This window comes from Muscardinus avellanarius (genome assembly GCF_963383645.1).
Source record: "Muscardinus avellanarius genome assembly, chromosome: 7".
NCBI lineage: Eukaryota > Metazoa > Chordata > Mammalia > Rodentia > Gliridae > Muscardinus > Muscardinus avellanarius.
This window is the reverse complement of record NC_137793.1, coordinates 21,840,232-21,852,243: the sequence shown is the minus strand read 5'-3', so window position 1 is coordinate 21,852,243 and position 12,012 is coordinate 21,840,232. Positions and strand designations below refer to the sequence as shown.

At 46.2% G+C, this 12,012-nt stretch overlaps 1 protein-coding gene across 1 annotated transcript in view; it reads right to left on the bottom strand.

Annotated features, from left to right (window-relative positions):
* The window catches only part of DOCK2 (dedicator of cytokinesis 2), a gene marked incomplete at both ends in the record, with an annotated part of 443,452 nt that overhangs the window by 32,012 nt on the left and 399,428 nt on the right, over positions 1-12,012 (bottom strand). The window contains 5 exons of the mRNA XM_080699131.1: positions 2,582-2,723; positions 5,312-5,416; positions 6,937-7,026; positions 10,724-10,843; positions 11,661-11,751. Of these exons, the coding sequence (XP_080555257.1) occupies positions 2,582-2,723; positions 5,312-5,416; positions 6,937-7,026; positions 10,724-10,843; positions 11,661-11,751 (548 nt within the window). The remainder of the gene's footprint in view (positions 1-2,581; positions 2,724-5,311; positions 5,417-6,936; positions 7,027-10,723; positions 10,844-11,660; positions 11,752-12,012) is intronic.

Below are 12,012 nucleotides of genomic sequence, written 5' to 3'. Positions count from 1 at the left end.
AGAGCAATACTTGCCAACTCATTAGAGTATTATGAGGAAAATAGGAAACAAGGCACCGAGGACATGGTAAGCCCTGCATGGAGAGCATTCTGTTCAGAATCTTCCAAAAGAAATGATGGTGTCACAGAACCATTCTCTAACCATCTTTATAACCTTAGGCAAATTGCTTTCTCTCTCTGCCTCACATATTCCTTCTCTATGAAAGACGGAAAATTAATACCGATCTTACAGCATTTTATGGGGTTTGAAGAAATAAAGATTATAAAGCACTCAGACTTCGGAAGAGGATACTTAGCAAATGGCAGACTTTCTCCTTTACTTTTCTACCTGGTTTTTGGCATGGAGATCGGCCTCAGAGTCCTAAATCTGATGATATGGTCCAGGAACATACACTCTTTACCCACCCTACTTAAAAGATCACATAGCTGTTCAACACTATGATGTCCACTTAGCAGGGCCTTAGTACTAATCCCATGTCTCGCCTGGAACCAAACTCGCCTTTGTAAGCAGCGGGCCTCACCACCAGTTGCATCTCCTCCCACAAACAGCCACGCTAGAGCAGGCACGAAGGGCAGGCAAGCATAATGAAAAGGTTGCAGATGAATATTTATCACCCGAGGGGAAAATATTTGGATTAAGGTTCGGCAGACTTAGCAGACCAGCCAATGCAACCTGTCAACCCCATTTTAAAGGCTGTAACTTAATCTGTGCTAAAGGGCGCAGTGCAGGGAATCTGGCTGGGTTAATACGCTCCTGGCCTCAGCAGTCAGCCGAGAATCCCACCTCCTGCCTAGTGTGGGCTCCTGGCCCTGAGAACACCTTATCTGCTGTATTGGCATTCATCCACACCGCACCCCACCCAATCTTTCAGGCATTATCTCAGGCCACCTCTGCCCTGTTCTTGTACTCCTAGTGAGCTGGCTCCTCCCTGCTCTATGTGTCTATCTGTCTTTCTTTTTATTTTTTATTAGTCAACAAATATTTCCCGAGAGTGGGCTCTGTGCCAGGCACTGTGGGAGGAGGGGCAGGTGCAGACACGGTACAATTGTCTTTTCTCATGGAGCTGATGTGTTACCTATGTTCATGTACCTTTAAAAAGTGCACAAGATAATGAATGACAGATTGAGGCCAATTCTCGAAAGAAAACAGACAGGGTTTGAGACAACAGGGTCATGGAGAGTCCAGAAAACATCACTTTAGAAAAGGCAATGGAGGAAGGCTTCTTCCAGGAGCAGATGCCAAGCTGGTATCTGAGAGGTGAGCAGGAGCCTGCTGTGTGAGTAGCTGGGGTAGGGCGTTAGGAGCAGAGGGAACAGACAAGGAGAAGGAACAGAGGAGGGGACAGTTGGGCATGCTGAAGGAAAAGAAAGATGTTGATGGACCAGTGGGATGTGAGAACCGGGAGAAATGGGGGTGATGCTGATGGATAAGCAGAGTCAAAACCAAGAGGAGTTTGGGCAGTCAGGGATAGGCAGGGATCAGGTCATGGGCACCCCTGCTTTCCCTTTGTTCTGCAGAGAAATGACACCATTAGAAACCCCTGGGCCCTGACATGAAGGACGTGGCCCAAGCAGAGCTGGGGAGCTTGTGAAGTGAGCATGCGGCTATAGGGGTCTATGGTGGATACCTCTCCCCTCAGTTTCCCCATCAAGGGAAGGAGTTTGGTTTTATTATAACATGCCATGAGGTCATTTCAGTCCTTGGAACCTGCTGTGCTCTTTTCCACTAAAGTCCTTTGTGTGCAGCATCCTGCCCCCTGATCAGGGCACCTCTCCACCATACACTGGGCCTGGGCTGATCATTGTCTTCAAACATCGCCTGCCTCAGGGAAGCCTTCCCTGTTCTCCCAGCCACAGAGCCACACATGGCTTCTGCTTGGCATAAATCATACTTTTATAGATAAATATTTAATGGTATAATCAGTGGCTCAGTGGCTCTCTTTTACTTGTGTAGCAAATGTGAGCCCCTGATGGTAGGGTTGTGCTGTAAGCATAACCATGCACAATGCCTGGTAGAGTGTAGGGCTTGAGCGAATTCATTACATTCAAAAGGAATGAATGAGGAAGAGACTGAATTAATCAATAGGTGTGACATTCAGAATGTACAGTCATCCCTTGGTATCCCTGGGAATTGGTTCCAAAACCCCTGGAAGGTATTAAAATATAAGGATGCTCAAGATTATTATAGAAAATGACATAGTGGATACACATCCTCCTGTATACATTATCTCTAGATGACTTGTAATAACTAGTATACTGTAAATGCCAGATAAATAGTTGTTATGCTGTATTGTTTAGGCAATAGTGACAAGAAAAAGAAGTCCATACATTTTAGCACAGACCCAATTTTTCCCCCCAAAATATTCAAATGTGATTGGTTGACTCCAGGGTGCAAAGCTATTGATATGGAGGGCTTACTGTACAGAGACGAATTCTCTGGCTCCTACATGGGACACTGACACTGGCCCCTGCAGTGACTTGGGCAGCAGCTAAGTTCTAAGGGCTACAGTCTCCGTGTGCTAACATCCCTACAGGCTGCTCCTGCCTCTGGGCCCCTGCGCTGGCACATTCTCCAAGGATACACTGGCCTGGGGCACTCTTCACATCATCGCCGGGGGCGGAGGTCGTGTTCATCTTCTCTGCGTTAGGGAACTGGCTCATCAGCTGCATCTGGAAATCTTCTCTCCTCTCATACTCCTTTCCTCGGTAGATGAACACTTTGTTCTGCGGATAAATGACACTCATCAGAGGCCCCCAGGCCCTGGTATAGAGGATGTGGCCCAAGAAAAATCGGGGAGCTTGTGAAATAAACATGGGGCTGTAGAGACCTCAAGTAGATGCAGCTCCCTCAGTTTCCCCACCAGGGGAAGGAAGAGTGCTGACCAAGCTGGGTTTAGCACTTCTTTAAAGAACCTGGTTCTAGCTGGGCATGGTGGCACACGCCTGTAATCCTAGTACTTGGGAGGCAAAGAGAGGATGATTGCAGGTTCAGGGCCAGCCTCAGCAACTTAGTGAGGCTCACTACAACTAAGTGAGACCCTGTTTCTAAATAAAAAATAAAAAGGGCTGGGTGATATAGCTCTGTGGTTGAGCACCCCTTGGTTCAATCCCCAGTACCACAACAGAGAGAAAGGTGAGGCTGGTTCTAAAGAAAAGGGAAATTATGGATGCTGAGAATTTATTCTTCAAACCATCCCATGGATAGTTTTCAGAATGGATTTTTGTTCAAATTCACCCTGTCATGCCCTCTCCTGTTTTCAGAAAAACAAAACTTCCCTGCCTTTGTTAACAGGCCATGTGGGCTGAGCCTGTGGGCTGGCAGGGACCAATGTTCAGGACCTTCATCTCCTGCCTCCTGGCCAAGCCCATGAAAATACCTTCATCACCCTCCCTAGACCACATTAGCCTCTTCTAGCCCAGTAGTTCAGCAGTTCTCAACAAAACCAGTCCCTTGGTTTTGTCCCCCAAGGGACATTTGACAGTATGTAAAAATACTTTCTGTTTGTCAAGCTGGAGTGCTACTGGTTAGGTGAAGGGTACTATTGGGAACTAGGGTAGAGGCCAGAGATGCTTCTACATAGCCTACAATACACAGCACCCCCCAAAGAAAATGAAAAGCATTATTGGATCCAAAATATCAGTGATGCCCAGGTTGAGGAACCTTGCTCTAGACCATATCAGTGATGCCAAGGTTGAGGAACTCTGTTCTAGACCATACCTGTGCTACCTGTGCCACCTCAGATGGATCCTAAGATCTTCCATCCAAACCCAGATCTATCTCTTACCTCATATATGAGCCCTTTCAACCCTGGTTGGGACATCAGAGAAGCCCAGGAGACCTTTAAAAGTTCAGGTTTCCAGGCCTCTCTGCACATCTGCTGAAATGGGATGCATGGGAATTGAGACCAGGAATGCATATTCTGAACCAGATCCCCAGCAGGTTTTGATGTATAATCAGTTTTGGGAAGACCCCTCTTCTTCATCCAGGAGAACCTCACTCTCTACCCTCTCTGGGGTTCATGGTCTTTATTCCTGTAAGTCCATTGTTGACTTCTGTGCTCGTCAGTAACCATAAGTGGTGCATCTTCTTCCCTACGTTGTGAATCAGGTGAGGTCAGGCACCAAATGTGTCACCTCTTTTGCATCTCCCTGACCCCAGAATTGAACTGGAGCCTCAGAGACTGGGAGGAGGCCTAGGGGTGACCTAATCCAACTCTCTACATGCTAGATATAATGCCACCAACGCAGTGACTCAGAGATGATGCAACCAAGACCCCGAGAGACCGTTCAGGGGCTCACAAGATCAGAGCTATCTTCATAGTAATAGAAAGCTGTTTGCCGTTTTCATTCTCATTCTCTTCTGAATATATGGCAGAGTTTTCCAGAGGCCTCTTAATGTGTGATCCCAACAGATTGCAGACACAAATATGAGATTCCAACAGATTGCAGATAGCTGCCTTTTCCTAAGCTAGACATTAAGAAGATCTGCAGAAATGTAAAACAATCTTGCTCTCTTTTCCTGATTTTTAAATTGGAAGATATAGCTACTATTTCTAAAAATATAATTTATATAAGCATGTGATGGCTTACTATTATTACTTTTAAATAAATTGCTAATGCTGGGCGTGGTGGTGCATGCCTGTAATCCCCGTGCTTGGGAGGCGGAGACAGGAGGATCGGGCAGGTTCAAAGCCAGCCTTGCTGGCTTAAGAGACCCTGTTTCCAAATAATAATATATAAAAAAATAGGTCTGGGAGTATAGCCCGGAAGTAGAAGGGTTTCCAGGAACCCTAGTACCACCAAAAACAAAAAACAAAACAACAAAAAAACCCAAAACAAAACAAAAAAACAAAACCAAAACACAAATAAATAAGTTGCTAGACATTTTAAAAACTTTTTTTTTTTAGTTTTCATTTTATATATGGTGCATGCATGTGGAGATAGGCTAAAACACAGGTGTTCTTTGGGGTCCTCAATAACCTTTAAAGGTGCAAAGGGATCCTGTGACTACTCTGTAGTAACTTCATGGTAGCAGACACCCTCCAGCCTCTCATTGGATGCGTCATATAGTGATGGCAGCTCACTCTCTCTCAAGGCAGCTCTAGTTACTAGTTACGTGTAGAGAAGCACAACAGGTGACTGATGTTGGTGATTATGCTGGGGGTGAAGAGCGAAGGCTATCAGGGATGATGGCTATGCTGGGCTCAGCTCTGAGTGGTGAGCTTCTGAGCACAGACAGACTTTTAAAGCACAAAGGGATGGCTGAGATGCCAAGGCCCTGAGACCCAAACTCAAGTCACCCGCAGACTTACCCGCAGAAAGGAGGGGAATCCCTGGCCGTAGTATCCAACAGCAAAGTAGTCTGGTTTGGGCCTGAGGATTTTCATGATATTTTCGTAGAATTTGGCCTGCTGGATCTAAAAGAAGAAAACCATTTGTAATAGCCCTCAAAGAGGCCACAGTTTAGAAATTATCTGTTATACAAGAATCAGTGCACCCAGTGGATACAATTACGTATGTGTGGCTAAGTCTATAGTCACAACAGTAACAGCTATGTTTATGGTATGCCGGGTACTGTGTTGGATACTCCACCTGTACTAGCTCATCTGCCTGCATTATCTTCATAACAGTCCCATGAGGATTCCCAGTTAGTAGCTATAGAGATAGTACCTCGATGTATCCAGTAAGTGTGGGGCTGAGCCTCTCAGGTGCAAACAGAGAACCCCCTCCCATTGCCACCATACTCCCACCTCCATGCATAGATGGCTGTGCATTTGTGTGGACAAACAGATGGGTAAATGTCTCTGTGTGCAGATGTCTTCCTGTGTATACACGACTATTTCATTAATTCTAAGAGGTGTGCATTTTTCACATTTTGGTATCAGTAAAAACAGTTTTTATTTTACTTTATACCTCATGGCATCTTACAGTTACTGTTGTCCCCGAGGAAATCCTGATGGGGTACACACGCACAACTGTGTATACATGTACACACACAAAGATACCCCTCTCATGGTAACTTCACCTTGATGTGATATGGAGGACATGTGCCCATCCAGACAGGTTTCTGTGTGATAATTCCTGCATGTGCAGGGATGTGCACACACATCAGTGCATGCATGGGAACTGTGTATGTGATTGTGTATAAATGCACATGTATGGAAGGCATATGTGCCTCCATATCCACAAACATCTATGTGGGTGTGTATGCAGGACAGATATTAAGTGTGTCTTGGTGCAAACATGTTTATGTATTTGCATCATATCTTGAACACGTTGAGAACTGCCATAAACTCAGTTGTTTTTAATGGGATCATAACATTTGTCCCTCTCCGGAGCTCCCCCTCCCCAAAGTTATCGATCTTGTCTTAACATTCTGACTCTAATTTCATACCTTCCTGGAAGTGTCTGGGCTGGCTGTTCTCAAAGGGCTGAGAAGGGGCCTTGGGGTTCTGGAATCCAGGCAGCCAGGAGACATGTGGGGAGTGTGGGGAGATGAAAGAGCCACCAAAAAGCCCTGCATTTCCCCTGCAGAGGCCAACAAGCAGGCTAGGCTGGCTTCCCCACTCTGCTTCCCCACCCACCAAGTCCTGAGCACCAAGATGCTAATGGGAAGAGCCAGATGAGGAGCATTTTAATGTGATTTATCTGTTCATCAAAAAGCACACATTTGTGTTTTTATTTAATTAGTTTAGCAATTTGTGGAACTATCACTGCAAGCATAGCACAGAGTTTACTGGTGTGCAGCAGCAGCCAGTGGTCCTACAACACATGCAGGTACCTGATGCTTCACCCAGCCAACTGGCAGAAAGACGCCCAGGTGGCTTCCCTCGGGTCCTATTTGATTTTTTTTTTTTTTGGCTTCCTAACCCTGTATGATCTCCTGCCTCCCGCTCCCCAGCCCCCAGGAGGTCAGTCTCCCACATAGATGCCTTACCAGGTTCTGGCTGAGAAGTTCATAGTCGAAGATCTCCATCTCATACTGTTCTGCCAGCTCCTTACACAGGCTGATGGCTTCTTCCCACATCTGCAGGAAGGTCACTGAGATGAAGGCTGGGCTGGGGAAGGTGGGGAGCTTTCCAGAGCCTGGGCTGAGAAAGGGACTTGAGCCCAGCTATTGTTACCCCTCCCCCTGCTGGGGACTGAGCTGCAAGGTTCACTCTAACTGGACCTGTCACCCATGCACAGGGAGCCAGGGCTTCCCAGGGAGGATGACCTTTCTCTGGCCTCTCATCCTAGCTTCTTGATAAATAATGGAGTAGGCTAAATACTTTATTTACATGCTCTATGATTCTTTCTAATTACTCTGAGGGGTAACTAACAGTATCTTTACATCCCAGGTAAGAAATGGAGGCTCCAAGAGGTGAAGTGACCTGTCCCAAATCAAATGTCTAACCAGAAGCAAAGCTGGCATGCAAGCTTGGGTGCCTATGACTCAATTAAGAAATTAAACCATTGTTCCCTGGGCTTTCCCAGTGTGCGAGTTGGGCATAGGAGTGTTGGCCCATCTTCCAAAGATAAATGCCCCCCCAGAGAGGTGAAGAAGTGGCCCTAGTCAGAGAGTTTCTGAGGACAAAGCTGGGAGCAAACCTTAGTTCCCCTGACATTCTGTCCTGGGCTCCCTCCCCTCTGATTTATCTACGGGAGTCAGTAGGGAGGCATGGGAACAGAGGTAGTACTAGTGTCTTAATAAAACTTATTGAAACTATTTTACAATAGTTTTCTCTAATTTAAAAAAATAATTTCTGGAAAAAAATGTTAGATGTAGAGAATATTTTTTCTCTGCTCTGTTTTAGGCTAAAACAGAGCATTTCTTACCTGGGATAAAAAGATACTGTCAGTCACCCCTTGGAGTAATTAGAAAGAATCATAGAGCATGTAAATATTTAGCCTACTAAAAGTCTTATACTGAAGAAGGAGACTAAGGGTGGGTTGGAGGTCTGGCCATTTCAAGGGATACCCATTACATTTCACATTAGGTTTAAAATAGAATAAAATCCCAAATGGAGAAGTCAGAGAAGGTAAAGACAAGTTGCCAAAATGCAGTGTGAGCTTTGTAACAAAAGTGTTCTCTCTGCTTCCAAGCATAATAATAAATAAAACCAAGTGCTGAGTGGAAGAGCCCTGCTGTAAAACCATGGACAGCTTTGTGAGCCCATCAAATGCTGTTTGTGCCAGGAGGAACCAAGTCTGCCGGCTCTGCCCTGAACAGGAAGGTTGTGCTAATGCCCTTGCCGGGGCAGGGACCGTGGCCGAAGTGAGGCCAGGAGCCAGGTCACTGGGATTTCCTCCTAGGTCCCTGGGAACCTCTGATGGTCACTGATCTCTATGAGCCTCATGCATTCATTACCGAGCAGCCACGGGGTTCTGGGTATGGTTCTCGGGCATTAATGTGTGCCATGATGGACAAAGCTGTGCCAGACATGATCTCTCCTCTCACAGGACATCAGTGGGTAAGGCATGTGCATCAGCAGCTACAACAGTAAGACTTTTAGGGAGGCACAGGGGCCCATTAGATGATAAGAAGATGGGCTTATAGAGCAGGAAGCCATTGTGTATGTCTGTGGCAATGAGTCCCCTGAGGAAGCGTGGAGAAAGCAAGCTGAAAGGGGTGCTAAGGAGCTTAGGATTTCTCTAGAAGCGTCCATGTCAATGGCTTTAGGGTGAGCTCTACTCATCTGCTGCCTTCTCTCTGCTCCCACAGTACTCTGGCATACCATGTTCCCTTGTCCATTCCCCATTCCTGCACAATACCAAAGGGCAGCATTCAAGAATGATAGTGACTGGCAAGTCTGTTTTGCCAACCAGCGAGTAGCTCTTTTTTTTTTTTTTTTTTTTTTTAATTTATTTTTTATTGGTGCAATGTATTCATACATCATAGTGGTATAAATAAGATACTTTTGTAGACATACATGCACACATCGCCCAGTTAGCCCCTACCCGAACCCCACCCCATTCCCTCCCCATCCCTCCTTCCCACGCTTAGTAGCTCTTTGAGTGTGTGAGGCTCAGGACTTTTTCTTCTCTGCTTAGCACAGAGTGAGCTGAACTGAATGCCTTGCTGGGGGCAAAACTCATCATGCCCACTTGGGTCTTCTGCACTATGATTGACTTAACCAGCCAATAAACACATAAGTAGCTCTGACTTGACTCCCAGCGGGACAGGAGGTTCAAGAGATGGCAGAGTCTCTGCCCTCAAGAAGCTTATAATTGTAAATTATAAAACAGTCTTCTCTAACTGCCCGACCCTGGGGAATTTATAAGCCCTTCCACAGACATTACCTCATTCTATCTTTCCAGGGAAGGTGGGGGAGATCAGACCAAGAACCATACAATGAACTGCAGTGAAAAGACAGGCCAAAATTAAGTGCTAAATGGTATTCTGATGAACTGTTAAGAGGACTTGCAATTCAGAGGAGAGGCAGGGCTGTAGGTAAGTTGAAGGACCTGAGAAAGGCTGGAGAGAGGAAGTGGAGGAGTCAGGTAATAATGATGATAATTAAAATTTAACAAGATATTACCATGTACCAATTCCTATGCTCAGCACCCTATATGCATTTTCTCACCTAATTTTCACCCTACAACTAGGTATTATTAGTATCTCACCATGATGGATGGAAAATTGGAGTGTCACAGAGGCCAAGAAAATTGTAGGTAGTAGAGAAGCAAGGAGTGAAATTCAGGCATCTGGCTCCAGAGCCCAAGTACTTCTGAGTTGTGCCACGTCTTTTGGAGGGTGAATGGGAGCCTCTGGGATGCTGCTGTCAGAAAAGCCACTGGAATATGGATCTGGGTAGTGGCTAGACTGTTCAATCTGAATACCCCCAGCCAAGAGATCTTTGTGCTTAAAGATCAACAATAGCACCACAAGGTCATTCATCCATCCACTACCTTCATTTACCCAGAGTCTATTCCTTGGTTCTTGTATAGCAGGTTCTATTATATCCAGAGGCATTCATCAGTGGACAAGACAAAGTCTTTGCTCTCTTGACATTCTGAAGTGGAGAGCCAGACAATGGACAAGCAAAAAGAAAATGAAGGGGTAATGTCTGCTGGAGTCAAGTGCTTTAAAGAAGGAAGAAGGTTGACTCAAGGTAGGAGTGTGGCTGCTTTTCCTGGAGGGGCCAAGGAAGGCCCCTTGAGGACATAGCATCCAAGCAAAGCCATGAGCAGTAAGAGGGGCCAAGCCTTTCCCTGGGGAGCTATGGAGGAGGGATGCACCATGCTGGGAAAAGCACATGCAAAGGCTGTGAGGTCGAAAAGAGCTCGCCTAGAGCATGAGAGCAGGAGAGACCTGGCAGGGATGAAATGAGAGAGGAAGCCAGGCACAGCTCACACAAGCCCTGTGGGTCCTGGGCAGGATTGCATAAGTTATCCTAAGTAGCATGGGCAAGGCATTGAGATGACTGCAAACAGGCAAATGGCATGACCTATATATGTGTTATGATCACTCTGTTTTCTATGTGGAGGGTGGTCTGTCAGGAACAATGGAAGAAGCAGGAAAATTGTTTTGGATTCATTACAGTGTCCAAGTGAGTGATGTTGATGCCTTGAGTGGAGGTGGAAGGAATGGTGATAGAGAGAAGATGGAAAGAAGGGATCAAATTCAGGATGTGGAGGGAGAGAGAGCTAGACCTGGGGATGGTCTGAGAATGAAGTACAGGAGGGAACTGTCCTTCCTGTTGCCCAGGGTCCATGCAGAGAGGAGTGGCAGGGGCAGTTACCTTTCCCTTGTCAAAGTAGCCTATTATGGTCTCATAGAGCGTCTCCTTCAGCTGCCGGTGGGTCTGGTGGTGCTGCTGGCCTGTCTGCATGACCTGAGAGGCGCACTGCTCATCTGACCACTGTGAAGAGAGGAGCAGAGAGTCACACAGGGCCAAGGGGCTGCCAAGGGCAGGTGCTTTCCCAGGATGAAAGGGCAAAAATCACCTTCCTCAGTCTCTGACCTTTCCTTCTCTCCCAAACTCAGCTCACTTTTGGAAATGTGGGATATGACTGGGGAGGCCTTCTTCTTGAGACATGAGTATCCAGAATGTTTGGGAAGAAGCACTGATGTCCAGAACAGATACAAATGAATGTTAGCCATTGGAACCCCACTAATGAGGAGTCAGCTGAGAACCTAAAGAGATGGCTCCCTGTGGCCCTGGGTGTCCATGGTCAGTCAGCCACACATTGGCCTGCAATGCACCTTTGTAAAGTGCTTCCTAAGTTTGGCTAAGTTATGCTTATTTGACTCTCTATTAGCTTAATATATATTGTGTAGGATTTTTCTCTAAACTCTGAAGAGACATGGCTTCAGCCCTTTCAAAGCCAAAGAAGATCATTCTGACTTGGTCCGGTTACTGCAAAATTTTTGAGAGATAGAAAGCAGCTCTGTGAGGATGCTAGTGATTTATTGTTGATAACAGCTTGGATGTTATATAACTGCAAACCATGTCTCAAGGGAGTGTTTCTGCTAAATTCAAAGGTCACTCAAAAGCTTATGTGATCAGGTGAAGTAGGGCAGAAAGGTTCTCTGCCAGGTCAGGATTTTGAGGGTCACTGGGCAAAATAAGATTCATTTGGCTGATACTTTTCACCTTTCTTTTTTAAACTCTTCAACATGCTAAGAGGGACCCATGGAGATGGCAGTCTGGACTCCATTAATCCAAAGAACTGTACCTTGAGAAGCCAGGTGTGAAGAAGCAGCGTGTAGGCAGCCTCTGTGTAATTGTCACAGTCCAGGTGGAGATCACGGAGTTTATACAGATACCTGTGTACGAAAAAAGTATAGTGAGTTACCAGGAGCAGTGATAAGGAGGCCACTGGAAGGAACAGAAAGGAGTCAGACAGAACTAGGAAGCATCTTCCCAGGTCACAAGGGAATCTTCCATCTTAGCCATCGCTCTCTGTGGGTAAAAATGGCAGCACCTGCTGGGCATGGTGGTGCACCCTTGAAATCCCAGCATTCGGGAGGCTGAGACCAGAGGATCGCAGTTCTCAGACAGTCTAAGCTACTTAGTGAGGCCATCTG